Below are 17,578 nucleotides of genomic sequence, written 5' to 3' on the forward strand. Positions count from 1 at the left end.
GTCAGATGGGAATTCAACTATGAATCCACATGTTTCCCCTGCTTCGCTGGCAGCACCTTACCACTGACGACATGGTGTTTGATACCTCATGTGAGATATTGATGCGGAGATTGTGTGTCCAAGGAGACTGGAGAATAGTAAGTGTAGGACTCTCAATTGAGGGTCGTCGTCGACCAGCCAGGGTAAGGTATTACTGATATCTCAATTAGAAAATATAATATGCCCATGTTCATATTGCTTATTTACTTCCTGTGTGATGTACATCTACAAATTTCACCTCTGAATGGATGGATATAAATATGATATACACAGAGAACCTCTCCTCATTTGCCATCAATGAAAGACGGGAGGAAAGCTGGACCTGACAAGCGTATACATACTCACCTGAGGATAGATTTCTTTCTTTTTTTTTTGTAGAAAAATATCGATCCAACCTCCAAAGCTATGTCCGAGTTTCCGACTCCGACTCCGGCACCTGTCTCTCCGGTTCAGGCAAATATTTTGCAGCGACGGATAGTCCCGAGGCCAACACGATCATCACCATCCAAATCGCATATCCATTGGCCAACTGCGTATTCATCCCCAGCGCAAACAAACTAGAAAACAAGGCCGGGCAAAAGGCTCGCAGCGTACTCACCCCCGTCAGTGCCAACGCATTCAAGGTCCCCAGAATATGCGGCGAGGGCGAGATATCATTCAGCGAGAGCTGGATGGCCGTAAAACTCATACTGACGCCGCACCCCAGAGCAAGCATAAGGGGAGCAAAGACCCAAAAGACTTTGATGGAGGCTTCGGTTCCGGTACGGAGGAGGAGGCTGCCCACCACGCACGTGAGGAAGAAGAAGGGATAGACGAGCGCGCACACGCGAATCACACCCTTTGTGCCGATTCGATGCTGAAGGGGCGGGAAGACAAGGAGAAGCCAGCAGGCTTGGGCGGCTCCGTTGAGGCCCATCATCAACGAGATTTGGAGCGGTGAGAACCCCCATCCACCGAGTTCGATGGGGGTGAACCAGAATACGGGGACGATGGCCGTGTAGGCAAAGGCGAGAGTCATAATATGGGCGTACACGTAGAGCACGACGCCGACGCCGGGCGATTTCAATAACTGGCGAGTTGAGAGGGTGTGGCGACGAGCCGATGCGGCTGGAAGGGTGCTTGTCCCGCCTGGTCCGTCTTCGGCGGAGTCTCCCGCGGGCTCTTTCCTCAGAGTCTCTTCGATGAAAATTGCGCTGATCACCGCGGCGATGCCCCCGACGAGAGCCACGACGAGACTGGACAGTGCGTAGGGGTATTCTTCGAGGAATTTTACTCCACCAAAGACGCCAGGATACTGGGTGGCAGGCTGGGCCAGAGCTCCGCCCATCAAGGGACCGATAAACATGCCCAGATTCCCGCTGAATGCGAACCAGCTGAATGCGCGAGCCTGGGTCTTGGCCGTGCTGTGCTCGGCCACCATAGTCCGGATCGTCACAATCGTACCGGCAAAGACGCCTGCGATGCATCGAAAAAGAATCATCTGCGGAATCGTCTTGGCGAAGCCAAAAAGTCCCGTGGCAAACGTCACGCCGAACAAGGAATATACCAAGACGGGCTTACGGCCTATCCGATCCGCCGCTCGTCCCCAGAGAATCATCACAATGGCCTGGGTCAGGGAGAATAACGATTCAATCAGACCGCTGTAAAAGCCCACATCCGCATTTTCGACGGACCCATTCTCTTGAACCATTTCATTCACGTACGGGAAGATGGAGAAGAACGCTAGCGGTTCGACCACTCGCGCCAAGCAGAGCAACAACACCTGGACTTTGGGGAGAGGTTTATCCTCGTCGGCATTCTTGTCAGCACGAGCGTCACCATCGTCTCGTGGACTCGACAAGGTCCCATGGCCTCGATCACCAGCCTGCTTGGTCCTGAGCAGGGCCGTCGTTTCATCGGCTACTTCACTTTCATAAACGAGGCCAATTGCCGAGTTCGGCCCGGTGGGGGCTGCTTCATTCGGACATGAGTGCGGCGTGTCCGTCATTCGAGGATCGACGACGGTCATATTTTGTGGAGAAAGAGCAAAAAAGAAAGCAGGTCGACCTCTTCTGTCGCACGCAGCTCAGCTGAACCGACACTGGAGCGCGATCGCCTCCTTATGGAAATTCTACCTGTCGCTCGATGATTGCACTCCCGTCGGAGAAAACCCCATTTAGTCAGCTGGAGTGGGGCTGCAAGTTCAAATAGTTCGATTTCGTTCTCACGGGAAAGAGGCACGACGGGTCACAGAAAGAGGTCGGACTTATGTAGTTCCTGACCGGCTGCCGCGATCTGGCGTCGGGATGACCCGACGTTCAACCGGGGATATCACGGGATCGAACGACAAACCCACCGGGTCAATGGACGAGCTCTAGATAGCTTTCTCTCTTTTTTTTTCATGGTGATCAAGTGTCCAAACTCATGTTGTGACTACTGGCGCTTGGTTTGGAGTTTCACAGCTGTGAGGAATCTGGCAAACAGTGATCTAGACCCGTCCTTTTCACACTCATCCTGGGGGGATCAGTGAGACCCCGTGAGAAGGTTCGGCAACAAGTCCACTTTATGCAGTACCCTCGACAGAAATGTGATCAATAAAAATCGATTCATCTCGCAGAGAACGAGAACGGGTCAAAATTAGAATATAAAATAGCCTCCACAAAGATATGGAAACGAAAACCACAGGCCGAGTAAGAAAATTCAGAGTAAAGAAAAGAAAAAAAAAACAGAATGGTATCTCATCACCAGTCCCCCCCCATCTATTTGACCTCATCCAATTGGCGGCATTCGCTTCAGACCACCAATATTAGGATGTCTGAGCATATCAGGGGGAGAAAAAAAAAGAAAAGAAACAAAAGGCACGCTTTCACTGGCGGTCAAATGGTTGCTCATTCCTTGGATTTTCCAGTGATGATCTTGTAAACGTCCAGGTCAACGGTCAGGTTGTTGGCAGCTAAAGCCTGGGTGAAGTACGGCAATTCTTGGCCATTGTACACGCTCGAGTTACCGGTGATGGTGAAGGGGACGACCCCCTTGGGGTATGGTGCCGAGCTCCCGCTGATCAACAAGAACGAGGCGGTTTGGTTGATTTGCGCGGTCATGGAACGGTTGTTGTCGCCTGGCTGGAGCGTGAGATCGTTGATATAGGAGTAGCCCATGAATTGGCCATTGGCGTAAAGATCAAGAGTCACGTTGCCCTGAGGTAAAGGAAGAGGAAGGATGTTAGTTTGATTTTGGTCCGAAGCAAGAAAAGAAAAGGAAAGAAAAAATAATAAAAGATTGGTCGCAGGGATGGGAGGGGGGTATATGTCACGTACCATGGCAATGGTCATCACCGTGGGGTTGGGGATATAGACAAAGCCCTCCAGATTACGGCCGTTCTTTGGCGGATTCATGAGTTTGACGTCATAGACGCTGAAGCCCTCGAGTTTATTCAAGCCTTGAGAAGCCAGAAAGGTCAGTTTATCTTGAGTCGAATGCGAGGCGATGAAGCCAGCCCCGGTCGCCCGGCGGAAAAATCCGTACCTTTCATCGTGACCGTCTTGTCATAATTGACGGTGGTCTTGGGCAACGATCCCTGCTGCAACTGCGGTCTGCCAGAAATCTCCAGCTGGACCTCTTCCTGGAGCATGACCGACTTAGCGAAGTCGCCGAATGCGTCGGCGTTACTGAGATCGACGGTTTGATTCATGCTGATCTCGACCCCATCCCGGGACGTGACCTCGGGCACTTGCACGGAGGTGAAGGCACGGGCAGCTCCGGCCAGGGAGACCGAAGCCAGGAACGAATAGATCTTGGGGTGGAAGGAACTCTTGGAGCCCAGGACCTGCGTCTGGATCAGACGGAATGAATCGGGCGTAGGGTCGGCGATGATCATGCTGGTGATGTTGAGCGTGGAGTCATTGACTTGATCTTGGGCGATGTTGGGATAGCCCACGAAGATTCTGGAACGAGGGTCAGTGGTCCGCCATGATGGTTGATTCCCATGCAGGTGAAGAAGACGACTTACACGGGCAACACAATGACCAACACGACCACGATGAAGATGATCAAATGCACCCACCACCACTTCTTAAAGTGCGCCTTCAGGCGGGCCCCGAAGCTGGGCTTGGCCATCGAGGAGCCGGTGGGAGACTCAACCGCAGAAACTCCAGTTTTATCGGTAGACATGATGGTTGAGAATGCCTGTGGAAGAGCTCACACAATCTTTGATCGCGTACGGCAGAGCATGTCAGCGGGCAGGCCCGACTTTTCAAACATCACCGGGCTTTCTGACGGGGAGGGGGATTTGTGTTGGCGGAATGAAGTTGGGAAATCGTGCCCGTTTTCTTCCTCTGTATCTGCATTGACATACCTCGATCACTCACTGAATTGAAATTCCGACCGATTTGGGTGGAATCGAGGTCGAAATGTCTCCGACCACGGTGAGATACACGATCCTCCTTCGGCTCAAGAACACACTTGAGGGCGAGTTCACGGGCGAGGAGAGAAATGAGCGACCCGACAGGGAGGACAAAATAAAAGAAAATGAAGTCGCCGCAGCAGCAGCAGAAACAGATGAAAGAAAAAAAAAGAAAAAAGAAAAATAAAAGAAGGAGAGGTCTCGTTCAAGTGGCGACGAGGACTGCAGGAAACTATACTCGTAAACACGAATGAAAACTGCGGACGCTCTTTTAGCACCTTGTAGATTCCCACACCTTAGTGACCTTACAGTAGCCGATCAACCCGGGACCCATGGAACCCGTCAAAGGGTCGTATCAACTTTGATCAGAAAAGAAAAATAGTCATAAAAATTCAGAAAGCAAAAAAAACCGAGAATGGAACCAGAATGGCCACTGCGGCGACAGGGACCTGATCCTGGGGGGGGGGGGAGAAACGTTGAAGTCTTGGCTCTCTCCAGAACCGCATGAGGGTAGATGGCCATGTCCGACCGATTCTACCCTCTTCCTGTTGAGTCTGTTCGGGTGGATATGGAGATCCAAGGATGTAGGATCCACTCTCCAGAATCACTCACAGAGCCGAGATGGACAAGATTCTGGGAGATGAAGGGATCTACTACGATTCGTTGTCCGGGGGAGAGGGAGGAATCCTCAGTGCTCATCTTCACATGTCATGTCATGCACCCAAAGACCAAAGAGAAATTCACAGGTGAGAAAGAGCCTGGAAAGGACAGAGAGGGCATGACCACTCCACCAATGATGAATCAATGGTTCTTCTGGGTCCTTTCTGTTCTCGCCTCGGACTGGGGCACTTGTCTAAGCGGGATGGAGGATGTAACTTGGACAGAAAAAGTCATTTAAAAGATGCGCCTCAAGTGGGCCGGCGCGGAGGAAGGGCCCATCTGGGACTTCCGTGCGATGGGCGCGTTACTCGTTTGGGTTCGTTGATTTCTCAGGATTGTCTGGTTCTTTGCCTGTTTTTGACCTCTCGTCCGTTGTCTTTGGTCTGCTGTCCAGTCCCCAGTCGATGATGATTCTGGTAGTCCCTGATGGCCAGTTCGTGGGTGTCTTTTTCCGGTTTGATCATTGGGGCCCTCTCGGATGGGGAGGTCCTTCCATGGCATTGTGGGTCGGGCCATTTGCCCTTCTGGATCTCTCTCTCTCTGTCTCTGTGCCTCTCTCTCTGAGTTGCTGGTCACGATGGCGGTGATCGCGTGTCGTGGAGTGTTTACCTGTTCCCAGGAGCTCTCTTCCCTCTACCCCGGACGAAGGTTTCGGGGCGTGATTGCGGGGAAAGTCAAATTTCGACTCACGACGAACTGAGAGAGCATCGAATGCAACGCCTGCAGACTGGAGATCTGACTCTGTCACTCTATTTTCTCTTCCTCCGACTCACTGACGGGTGGCTTAGGAAGTTGATTGCCCACCCTGGCGGAAGAGCTCTCGTGACACATGACTCTCCGTCCCCCATTCACGGGCCGAGGATTCTGTGCAGAGCCAAAGCGTCGTAGACTCGCATGACAGTACCACATCTTGCAGGACTGTACACTTTGCTTGTATGTCTGACAGGTTCTATATACGTAGTACCATGTACATATCTGATGGACACCCCCACAGACAAACACACCAGTCTCGAGCTCCAGATCCCAAAAAGAACCGATCTTGATCTGATCATCAGGAAACAAACGGAATTCATTTTTCTTATAAAAAAAATTTAAAGACAAAGATCGCTCATGTGTGAGCTTAAAGGCTACATAGACCGAGTTTCAGATTAAGTGGTTGTGTAGAGCAATGCTCAACTTCTGGCAAGACTGCAGGTGCTCTGGGAATCGTGTAATCCTGATTTGACAGACGTGGGTAAATCACCACGGCACCAGCACAGCTGTCGAAGCATGTGCCTGCTCCAAGTTCCCACTGCAAGGCTCGCTGTGTCCGTCCAGGAAAACCTCCACACGGACAACACAGTCCATGGAGCATCTCGCATGAACTGATCGATCCTTGATCTGGTATCTTCTTTTTCCCCCGCGACCCCGACTTCTACCCCGACCGTGCCCGTTCATGGCCTCCACCTCCACCCCTTGGCATTCATTTACCATCCTGCTCCCTGCCCAGGAAGTCAAATCGTAGAATGAATAAATGAACCATACTTGATGAATGGTTTGAGCCTCGGTCAACCGTCTCGCAAACCTTAATCACAACTTCCAGATGCATGTGCAAATGGTTTCAAATCTGGAAGGGGAGCCATAAAAAGAAAAGAAAAGAAAGGAAAAAGAAAAGTATGTCTGGCTGCATGTCGCACCCTCCCTGCGCCGCGCCACAGACCGGATCCAGACTTGCGCGATCCATCCCCTGCAGTTTGGACGGGAGATCGTGACTCGCTATAGGAAATGAGCAGAACCATGCAAGACACATGCATCCTTGTGTATGTAGAGAGAGAGGGAGGGAGAGACATGCATGCACGACATCTATCGAATCCCATGTAAAAAAGCAATACTAGATGATGGCACTAGTACCCAGTAACAGTACCGAGGTAGATATGCTGATATAATTTCACCTGCTCAGCGTAGTAACTTGGTAAATATCTAGGAACTACCTACTGTAGTACCCGTCAGGCTTCGAGAGTCGTAAACAGAGTACGGTCGGTCAGGTCTGGCTATGGCGGGGAATACGACGCAGGTTGTGGGGCGGGGGGAGGGCCGCAAGGACCGCCCCCCACACTCTCACGAATCAGGTCATCACCAGACGAGAGCAAGTGTGGGTGCGGTAGACAATAGACATTTCCAAGCTCCATTCTCTCTACACTGTAGTACTTTACTTTGTACTTTCTAACGCACATGTGCTACGAAGACGAGAGAGCCCGGACTGGAGATTGTCCTGCGGCTGAGGAAAAGGACGGAGCGGAGTAGTTCAGGTACTCTACCAGACTTTGAACACGGTTCTTGGATTACTGCACGCCCAGGCTGCCCCTTACCCTTTTACAACCGAGTCAGGTACGCGGGCATTACTTGCCGTCGGTACCTTTCAATGTCGGAAGGTCCGACTAGAGTGTGGAGAACTGAAAATCTCGCCTCATCATGGATACAGTATGAAAAAAAACACTCGTTGACCGAGCCCTGGGTAGGAGAAATAATACCTACCTGGGCAGCAGAGGGAGGAGAACTACAGTACCAAGCCCGGAGGGACAAACAACCCCCCATTCATATTGACAGATTGAGACTGAGTGTGAGGAAGAAATTCAGATGGAAAACGAATCCGACTGATTGAAGAGGTAAATGCGGGAGGAAGATGCATGACTGGATGGACCACAGGACTAGCGGAGGACACTAGAGATGGGTGGGGATCGGACGGGAATAGATGCGGGTGTCAGACTGTCAGCCACGGCCACCTGTCAGGGCGGTGCTGGAGAGAAATCTTTTTGGAACGTTTGGATTGTCTGGAAGTAGAAGGGAGATGATGGTCTTTGTAGGACTGTTTATGGGATAAAATACCAAGTCCATCGCACCAGGATGTATACTCACGATTAATTGATGTAGACTCTTCAAACCTGGTAATCTCGAAATATCCCTCTCTCCAACTCTCCAACGTCTCGCCCAAATCCCCAGAAACCCCCATCCATCTCGTGAAATATGCCTCTCCATTTTACCTCGCCAGTCCAGGCAACGCGCGAGTGTGTCATCAATAGGTTGAAACACCAGCCATGGCGTGCCCCGATATTGAATGGATCAAATGGAAGCACAGTACAGGAGAACCTACCAAATACAGTACGTATGTACATACATCAGCCGACCAAACACCTACCTCCGAAACAGTACCAGTCAGTGTGCCGTCGTATTGCGACACACTTTTGCAAATCCACACACATCCGATGCACCCACTACAAGGTCACGGCGATAAAGAGTTTTGCCCATGTAAAAGAAGAGGAAGAAGAAGAAGAAGAAGAAAGAAAGAAAGAAAGATGTTTACCACTGTCGAGTGCAAGACTCCTTGGTAGGTCCACACAACGCCTTTGGTTGTACGACCTTGGGCTTGAGCTCGAGCTTAATTACTAGGCTGCCACATACCTAGGGAATACTGGCGGGCATGTAGTCAGACTCTTGACGGCCAAGCTCAACATGTGGCACCACATGGTAGTGAGGGCGACTAGTCCATGATACAGAGGCAACACAGTCCTCACACCGCCCATCTGTATGAAAATCACAAAGAGGTTTCGGCCAAGGCAACATCCATTTACCTTTCGATGAATCCGCACCAGTGCATGCACTGTTACACACAGAGTACAAATAATAGAGTAATAATGCAACGTTTTTTTGTCGCCACCGACCACCTGAACCTCCTCCAGGATCTACAATGTGCATGTCCTCCTGGTCCAATCTGACAGGATCCGCGGAACGAGCACTACGCGCTACGCTGGGTTTTTTTGTGTCGCCATCAGGACTTGGGCATTGAACGCAAGAGGACAAAGAGACTTTTAAGCTGTCGTGCATGCAAGATAGGGTTGACTCTTGACATACTGAGGGTGGTGGGATTCTCACACAGATTCGCTATACAGATCAATCACAGATGATGTCCCGAGTGGGGGAATGAAAGAAACAAAAGAAGAGGGCAATAGGAGTAGGAAATAAACAGTGGCGAAAAAAAGGACAGGGGAGTGTCCCAAAGCAAGGTATGTGCATAGAGCAGAGAAGAGAAAAAAAAAATAAGAAAATGTACCACGAGGCACAAATGAAGCATCGCTCCGGGAGGGGCGTGTGGTCGCCAATGAAATCCACAAAAGGGGAGGAGAGAAGATGAGGCAGAGAAAAAGTAAACATAGAAAAAGAATTTCAGGAGGTCCTTAAAAGGATGCTGAGCCACACAAGAGGTTGGGGACAAAAACAAAAGGGAATCAAGAAGAGTTGGCAGCAGTGAAGTCGGGGGTCAAATGGGAGAAAGGGGAAAAGGGTTGGGTATCCGTGATGAATTGAAGAAAGTCTTGTGCTCGAAAAGCCGCGGGGATGTATCCTCTCGACCTCTTACACTCGACGAGCGCTGCACTGCAGAAATGGCCCCGAGAGAAGAATCTGGATGAATGGGACCGGGGAAATTGACGAGAATGAAGCAATAGAAAGTATCAGGCGGAACAAGAAAAGAAACGGGACATCTCAGGATGAGTGATCGGGAGAGAATGGACAAATCATCATGAAAAACCAAGCTCACACCAAGGCCCAAAGGGGAACAAATCGAGTATGTCAGAAAAGCGACGTGACAAGAGACCAACACTGGGCTGTACAGCGCTACACCAGAAAGCTGCAGTTGACGAGGTCAAGTTGTACACCTTCCCTTGGGGTTGATGCTCTGCGCTGATGCTGATGGCATCCCGATGGGGGCAACAGCAGAGGAAGAAGAACGGTGGTGGTTCAACATTGACAGAAAGGGGATCCGAGAGAGAGAGAGAGAGAGAGAGAGAGAGAGCGCGCGGGAAAAAGTGTATAGACGTAAACCTATCGATCGGAGAAAGACCTTCTATGCATCTGCCGTGGACTTTTTTCGCTGGAAGAGACCGCGGGTGCGTGACTTGCTGCGCGGCTTCTTTTCTCCAGTCGACTTCTTGTCGCTGCTCACAGTGCGACCGCGGGAACGACCGGAGCGACTGTCGCTCTCGCCCATGTACTTGGCCTTGTAGATCCTGTGACAACGTTAGACACTCATGCCAAAACTTCCCTAGCTGTGCCGGGCGGAGGGGCATGTTGAGAGGAAACGAACCAGCTATTGCCAACCATGCTCATACCTCGTGCCTCAGCCTCGCGGTAGAAATGAGCGGCCTTCTTGAGATCCTTCTTACAACCAACGCCTTCGGCGTAACAAAACCCAGCTTCGGCCATGGCATCCACATCACCCCACTGGCCGGCGATCTCAAAGCATCGCAGAGCGAGCGATTTATCTTGCGCGGTACCCCATCCATTCAGGTGACTGACACCCAGTTCATAGATACTGAGAGCGAATTGGGTCTTGAAGGCCTTTTCCAGCTCCTTGGCTTTGGATGCGCCGGGGGCATCAGGATTCGCCAACATCTCGAGCCCCACCGAGTCCACGGCTTTACGCAGCCATCGTACGCCTTCTTGCTGATTGGCACGCATGCCCCAGCCGTGACGACAGGCAAGGGCATACAGCAGCATTCCCCGGGGGCTGTTCTGCTTCGCCGCAATGCGCAGATGGTAGGTGGACTCATTCAACGAGCCCGCCTCGTGCAATTCAATCCCCTTGGTAACGTGGTCATCCGCCGTCAAGGTGAGCGAGCTGGTCTTGCTTGCCTGCGTGGCTGCGGTTTGCGGGCGCAGGGTACTGGCCGAATCGGCAGAGGACACCGTCTCATCCCTGTCACTTGTCTTGGGTCGACTCGACTCGGTCGACGCTCGAGGAGGGGTGACTACCGCGGTCGCTGGTGCGGCTACGGGAGGTGATAAGGGAGTCGAGAGGGCGGGTGACGACTCCGATGGAACGACCTTGGTCCCTGCGGCCGGAGTGGAGACCTCGTACATGGAATGTGGCTTGGGCGAATTCTCCATGCGCGGGTGCGAGGGTGGGGGAGTGCGAGCGGAGCGTGGTATCTCCTCCGAATGTCGCGGCGGCGAATTCTCAAACAGGGGCTCCTGCCATTCGAAGTGAGGCGTGTGCAAGCCGGCAAAGACGACCGAGTTTCGCGAGACCGCACGACCGCGAGGCAGATCGTATTTGGCATAGGTGTATGTGGCCGACGAGGGGTGGTCTTCCTCGGCCAGGGAAGCCACCATCTCTTCGGCATCGGGCCCCCCTGGCACAATGATGGGCGCCGGCTTACCGGGACGGTGCAGTTGATGGGACTGTCGATTCCACCGGTGTTGATGGGAGCCGCGGTCGGGGGGGTCACGGGCTCGGACGTGGCCGAGGGGCCCGGTGCGGATAGACTGGTGCTTGATCGGCTCAGAGGCCGCGAGAAGTTGAATGAGGGTCGAGGGAGGTAACTGGCGACAGACGTTTCTGAGCTCAATGAGGGAGAGCGTGGATGCATTCGGGCAGGATAATTGGACATGGGCGAATACGGTCCAGACATAGCGCTCCCCGACGACAGCTTGCGCGGCTTGGAAAACGTGGAGCCCCCATTGGAGCTGCTGTAGTCATCGTCCGAGCTCTCCGTGTTGAGCCCTCGCGCTCGACTTGACGGACGCGAATGCGGGGATACGGGTGGCGCCAGGTTACGAGGGATGTGCAATCGTCCCCCTGAGTCGGTGGATGACATGCGCGAGATGTTCGTCTCCGATTCCAATGGGCCATCGCCTGCCCCTGTCGCCAGGGAAGGATCATGCTCGGGCGACTCTGCGCGTGGGAGGTCGAAGCTCGCCGAGCTTGTGCGAACCATGGTCGTCCGTGGCGTATCCTGATCCTGATCCTCATCTTCGTTCTCATCGTCCTCTTTCTTCTGCTCCTCGTCTGTGTCGCCGTCGTGAGGGGCACAGGAGACCGAACTGAAGCGGGGATGTTCGGAGATGGGTCTGTACTTTGGCTCTTCGGGATCCGGTCGAGCTCTCAACGTCGGTTTGCGTGTGAGGCTCTCCACCTGGGAATCACTCGATGGCGCCCGAAAGTAGCCCGGTCGCGGGATGGACAAGGATCGGGCGACACTGGAGGGGGGGAGTCGGCTCATGCGCCGATCTCGTCGGCGGGATTCATCCAACTGTTTGGCGAGTAAACGGCCTTGGGCGGCGAATGCATCCAAAGGCGATAGTGTGGGCGGGATCTCTCCATCGTAGTGTTCAATGCGTGGAGATGGCAAGCCGCTTCGCAAAGTATCGTGGGAGGTTGAGCGGAGATCGCCCAGGTTCCCGCGGAACGACATGACAGTCGTTTCTTGTTCCGGTTCTTCTTCTGAATGTATTGAATTTGGCGTTGAGTGAGGTCGCGAAAATGTCCAATGCAGTGGGCAGATCGAAAAGTGTCGTTCATTCAAGTTGCAACTCCTCTGCGAAAAGGGGAAAGGGGGATATGGTTGGGGGTCGGATCAGAGTTGCTGGTGAGCGCGATGTTGCGGCACGGGGGATCACCTAGACTCGAAGCGATTTGGTCCATTCATGAGACCCATTGGGCGATGTCGATGTGACGAAATTGGGGAGAACTTCACGTTCGTCAGTCGCGAGCAGTCGCTGTCTCCGTTTTGAGGGGTCGTCAGGAGGGGTACGGTCGGAATTCTTTGGGCGGGGAGTGGCAACGAGACCAAAGGAATGACAGCCCTGAAGGAGACGACAGGGGGGGGGAAGGAAGAAGATGGAGGAGGTTTGTATACAGGAGAAGTCGGCCAGTCGTGGGGCGGGCGCTAAAGAGAGACCCGGCTCATACGAAAGGGACCGGCGATGCTGAGATTCACAAGGTGATGGATTGATCTCAGCGCGCAGGTTTGGAAGAAGAAAGAGAGAGTGTGTGTGGTCGGATTCACAGATGGAGTTGGTCCAGAGAAGACAGCGTCGGGAGGCAGAAAAAGTGGAAACGGGCGAGGCCCTGACGATCCTCCGATGGCCCCAAGAGATGGAGAAAAGGCTGCGACGGGGGGTTCCAGATGGGCAGAGGAGCAAGATGGACACGGCGGTCCCCGTGCTCTCCAACTCTGGAGACTTTTGAGTCGTGACTTTCAATCGGCTCCTCAGTCTTCGAGTCGGGGTCTGGTCGAAAAAGTGACTTTGGGTTCTCCACCGATCCATCCGACTAGTGTTTAGTCTTTGGCTGTTGGCCATGTTGACGGTTTAGTGTTTCCCTCGTCTTTGTGAAGCCAGACCGAGCAGCAACGTCCGGTCAATCAACTACAAGGTCTGAACTCGGACTCTCTACATCATACTCCTTTGTGGCTAGTGGGCAGAGCAGAGGTGTCTGAAATCCTCATGCCTGACCATACCTCTCGACCACCGCATCGCAATCTCCGTGTAGGTGACTCGCCATCCGTTGGAATCAACACTTGAAGCTAGTTCAGGGCTTGTAAGGCGCATTAGAAGTGGCACACAAGGCTTGGTCGCCATTGGACTCCTTTTTTTCTCCCCTTCTCGTAGGTATCACTGGTCGACGCCCTGCTGGGCCCCATCGCGAACGCGCTCAGGGGCGGTTCGCCAAGAATCACCGTCTCCTGGTCGATTCCGGTTGGCTCTCGTGTGGATGTCCACCATCCGCTAGGATTCATCTACAGTACACTCATACCGTCGACTGAGCCAGTGCCCCCGAGTGCCCAGGTGCAATGCTCGTGTCTTTGTCGTCGTGATTCAGATCCCTGCCAATGAGATGATCCGATGCGCCGTTGGCCCCTAGAACCACTGGGCAGACTACTGCACGGCACTGCACACTCCCCCAGGCCGGACATGGGATGCGGTACTGGACAAGGGACCAAAATAGAAATGTGGATATCCTGGAGACACTGAAGCGGAGATGGAAGGCCGCTCTGGCAGAACCACCATGGAACACAGATGACAGAGTGCGAGGACAGGCACCACCTTGGATTGACGCCGAGGCGTCGAATTTAATTCCACCAGACAAGCCCCCCGCCACTATGTGGATGTCTACTGTACTTGGAACATTTGTCCAGTCTCGTGGAGAAGCGTGACTGTCCTAAGCTAACCCTCAATTTCCTTACACCTGCCAATCCTTTACTGTAGTCATCAACCAGACTGGGGCTTCTTGTCATATTCCGAGGATGGTCATCCAGTGGAGACCTGGACTGGCACCTCCCCATCCGCGTCGTCATTGCTGGCATGAAAATCATGATCGGCATTCTTCTAGAATTCCATCGGGCCGCGCAAGGGTCACGTCAATATCGTGGATGCCTCAGGGTCCGTTTGTCGGGTAGACTGGTGATTCTGGAAGGAGTAACAAGAACAAGAAAACGACGACAGCAACCACTCGCGTTGATGTAATACAGCAGGACGCAAGAGGAGTACTGTAGTACGCGTTTTGCTCACGTCACTACAACCCGCATCGACACTGCGAGAACTGAACCTCGACCGCATACGCTTCAGGTCGAGAAGATGATGTGCATGGAGCGGAGAATCTTCGTCATCCAGTCTGCTCCGAACGACGGGCAACGCAATATGAGTCCGTCATCACTTCAGGCGTATTCCAAACCGGCACCACTGACGGGTCCCGTTTCAAAGTTTGGTCTTCCTCGGCCAAGCAGACCAGTCGAGTCGTGATCTCCATGACCCACGCGGGATGCCCCTGTTAAGCGCATTGCACTGGCCCGCTCCAGCATCACACCGAACGGTCTTACCCTCCGGAGTCCTTCTTAACTGAACAGACTGGGAGCATCGAGCACCGGAAAACGTGTCGACCACTTTTGAGCACGAAGACCATGTGGTCGCCATCTTTTTCTTCCCGTCCTAGTTACATCAGGTTGCCCTTTAGGAGCAGTACGGACGTGTTGTGCTCCGGTCGCATCAAGACGGCTCACACGAGGTACGTAGGATTGAGGTTCGTCCACCACATGCAGGCTTTCCAAGAGAAGCATCTCGCTCAAGGTATAGGGACCAGAGACTTTAGGGGAGGTATCTATGGGATCAGACATGACCGTCTTGTCCACTGGGTTGGACTGTTCTATCTCGTACCTAGTACCCGGCGATTTGTTGCAACGGACGCTCTGCGGTGTGGTGGGCAGCACAACAAGTCCGAGTGGGACAGAACATCGGTATACCTCATCCAGTGATACCAATCAGCTGTGACTCGACTTTGGACGTGGTCAAAGACATTTGTCTCCTGGCAAAAGGTCAATTGGAGCCACGGCTTGTATTGCAAAGGTAACAAACACTGAGACCACTACGACCAGTGTTCCAAATCTTCAATTCCCGTCGCGGCCCCCCCTCGAGCCGGAGACCAGACCAGATCGAGGAGGTGAGATCCGAGTGTGAGACCCGGTCCACGGTGGGAAATGGATCGGACCTGCATTAGTGTCGTGCACGAGAGACATGCTGATCGGGTTGATGCGACCGCGCCGAAAGAGAAAAAGAAAAAGGAACAGCAAAAAAAAAAAAAACCATAGATTGCACCAGTTAAGGTCATACCCTCGATGCCAATCTCACATTCTCTCCCACCAGCCTCAGTTTCGGACCGATCATTGCTTGTTTCTCATCAGCATGTAGTATCATCCCGACCAGCTTCACAAAAACTCTTGTGTAAAAAGTCAACTCCATTCAGCACCGAGGACATCCTACATACTCTTGAGTTGAATGAGAAGCTAACTGGAGCTGCGGGCCAATTGTGGGCCAACCTAAACCCCATTGCAAATGGCCACCGCGGCTTGGCCTGCAATTTGCACCCACGGAAAACGGCGCTTGTTGGGCTCGCAAGTCACCACCACGATGAAATGGTCGTCGAACCATTTTTCTCCCCTCCTCCCCCACCTCTCTCGTGTCTCTACAGTCGACCAGCGGGCCTGAGGATCATTGTCAAGAGAAGGCAAGGGGAAAAAAAAAACTCTTCGCTCCTCATCATCACTGCCAGGGAGACATCTCACTGTCGATCGTTGCTTGCACAAATCTCCCAGGAGGTTGGATGAGGCTGCCTTGATATAGCGAGAAGATAGGAGAACCAAAGGCGTCCTCCGCCACCTACCTAATCTCTCGCGATCTTGAACTTCAGCCAACAAAAACAAAAACAAAAAAAATACAAACCTTGAATCATCGTTCCCGTCGGCCATCTGCATCATGGGCCGCGTCTCCTGGGCACGACTGTTCGGGGCAGACCCAAGCCTCGATAACCTCCATCGCTTCGAAACCTCATGGCTGCTCTCGCCCACCGCGCTGGCCGGCGTGCGCGCCCTGACCACCTTGTACATCTTCACCACCATCATCGTGGTTTGGGCATGGTATGGCGCCCATGACCATACGTCGGACATTGGCCAGTCCTTCAGTTACTTCACCTGGTTGACCTACTGGGGTCTGGGCTTCTATCACCTCGTCGCGACGATCCATACCGTGCTCTATGCGCGAACAGGTCGCTCGGTCTTGTTGGATCGCTGGCCGCGATTCTTCCGTGTGATGCACATCATGTTCTACGCGACCATCACCACCTTCCCGTTCTTGGTCACCATTGTCTTTTGGGGAATCCTGTTCAAGCCACCTTTCTACAAGGAGATTTTCCCCGGTTGGTCCAACGTAAGTCCTTTCTTTTCCTCATGGATACCTTGGTCGTCGTGGGGGGGAAGGGGACACACCTTCGTAGGTGTGCCCCTTTGATACGCTCCAGCCTCGAGCTACTGCTGCCGCTACTACAACTACGACTACGACTACGACTACAGCCCTTTCATTCCTGATCGCGAGCCCATCTCCACCCAGTCTATCTTCTTTTTCCATCCTCTTTTGACTTTTCTGACGAACCCCCACCAGATCTCCCAACATGGTCTCAACTCCCTGCACGCCCTGGTAGAAATCATCCTGCCCGCCACCGCTCCCCACCCATGGATGGCCATTCCAGTCCTCATCGTTCTCCTCCTGCTCTACGTCAGCGTCGCCTACATCACCCACGCCACCGAGGGCTTCTACACCTACTCCTTCCTCGACACAGGCGTCAACGGCTCCAAGAGCGGCATCGTCACCGGCTACTGTTTCGGCATTCTGGCCGCCATCGTCATCATCTTCCTGGTCTCGTGGGGCCTGATTCGCCTACGTGTGTATTTGACCGGGGACCGAATCAAGCGCGCCGCACGCGATCCGTTGCGCCGCGGCCAGCATGAGTTTGGCCATGCGACGAGTCTGCGCGATTCATCGATCGAGATGAAGCAGGCGTCGGCGGCGTAGTGGGTGCAGATCGGTTCAGGGGGGGTCATAGGCATCCTTGGTAGATTGGTTTGCTGCTACTACTACTGCTTCTATTGGGGTGTGTAGGGCGTGATGGAAAACGATATCGATTTAACATTTCTTTTTATACCCTCCTCGAACTATGTGAGAATCATGGGGTGGTTTGGGGGGGGGGGGCCGTTGATACCCGTGTGAATAATCTTAATTCTCTTTTCCTTTTGTTTCTAAATTGACCTCGCGGTATCAGTTGTTGCATACGCAGAGAGAAGATTCTTTTGATTATTTAATTTAAATGCGCATCTTCCTTGGGGAAGATGGGCCCCTCCACCTATCAAGGGGAAG

At 53.0% G+C, this 17,578-nt stretch overlaps 4 protein-coding genes across 4 annotated transcripts; 1 reads left to right on the plus strand and 3 right to left on the minus strand.

Annotated features, from left to right (window-relative positions):
• Nucleotides 1–442: 442 nt before the first annotated feature.
• POX_b03323 (Efflux pump azaK) lies at nucleotides 443–2,047 on the minus strand (the record flags this gene model as incomplete). The annotated part of the gene is made up of 1 exon (XM_050112221.1): nucleotides 443–2,047. The coding sequence occupies one exon, from the start codon at nucleotides 2,045–2,047 to the stop codon at nucleotides 443–445; it is 1,605 nt and encodes a 534-aa protein (XP_049972567.1).
• Nucleotides 2,048–2,906: 859 nt separating this feature from the next.
• Nucleotides 2,907–4,188, minus strand: POX_b03324 (uncharacterized protein; the record flags this gene model as incomplete). The annotated part of the gene is made up of 4 exons (XM_050112222.1): nucleotides 2,907–3,215; nucleotides 3,336–3,457; nucleotides 3,544–3,962; nucleotides 4,028–4,188. 4 exons carry the CDS (start codon nucleotides 4,186–4,188, stop codon nucleotides 2,907–2,909), a joined length of 1,011 nt encoding a protein of 336 aa, XP_049972568.1.
• A 5,771-nt stretch (nucleotides 4,189–9,959) lies between these two features.
• On the minus strand, nucleotides 9,960–12,309 carry POX_b03325 (uncharacterized protein; the record flags this gene model as incomplete). Its single annotated transcript, XM_050112223.1, has 3 exons — nucleotides 9,960–10,122; nucleotides 10,200–11,453; nucleotides 11,516–12,309. 3 exons carry the CDS (start codon nucleotides 12,307–12,309, stop codon nucleotides 9,960–9,962), a joined length of 2,211 nt encoding a protein of 736 aa, XP_049972569.1.
• A 3,835-nt stretch (nucleotides 12,310–16,144) lies between these two features.
• POX_b03326 (uncharacterized protein) lies at nucleotides 16,145–17,236 on the plus strand (the record flags this gene model as incomplete). Its single annotated transcript, XM_050112224.1, has 2 exons — nucleotides 16,145–16,583; nucleotides 16,686–17,236. 2 exons carry the CDS (start codon nucleotides 16,145–16,147, stop codon nucleotides 17,234–17,236), a joined length of 990 nt encoding a protein of 329 aa, XP_049972570.1.
• Nucleotides 17,237–17,578: the final 342 nt, after the last annotated feature.

The sequence above is a fragment of the Penicillium oxalicum genome, chromosome II, assembly GCF_001723175.1.
Source record: "Penicillium oxalicum strain HP7-1 chromosome II, whole genome shotgun sequence".
In the NCBI taxonomy this organism is placed as follows: Eukaryota; Fungi; Ascomycota; class Eurotiomycetes; order Eurotiales; family Aspergillaceae; genus Penicillium; species Penicillium oxalicum.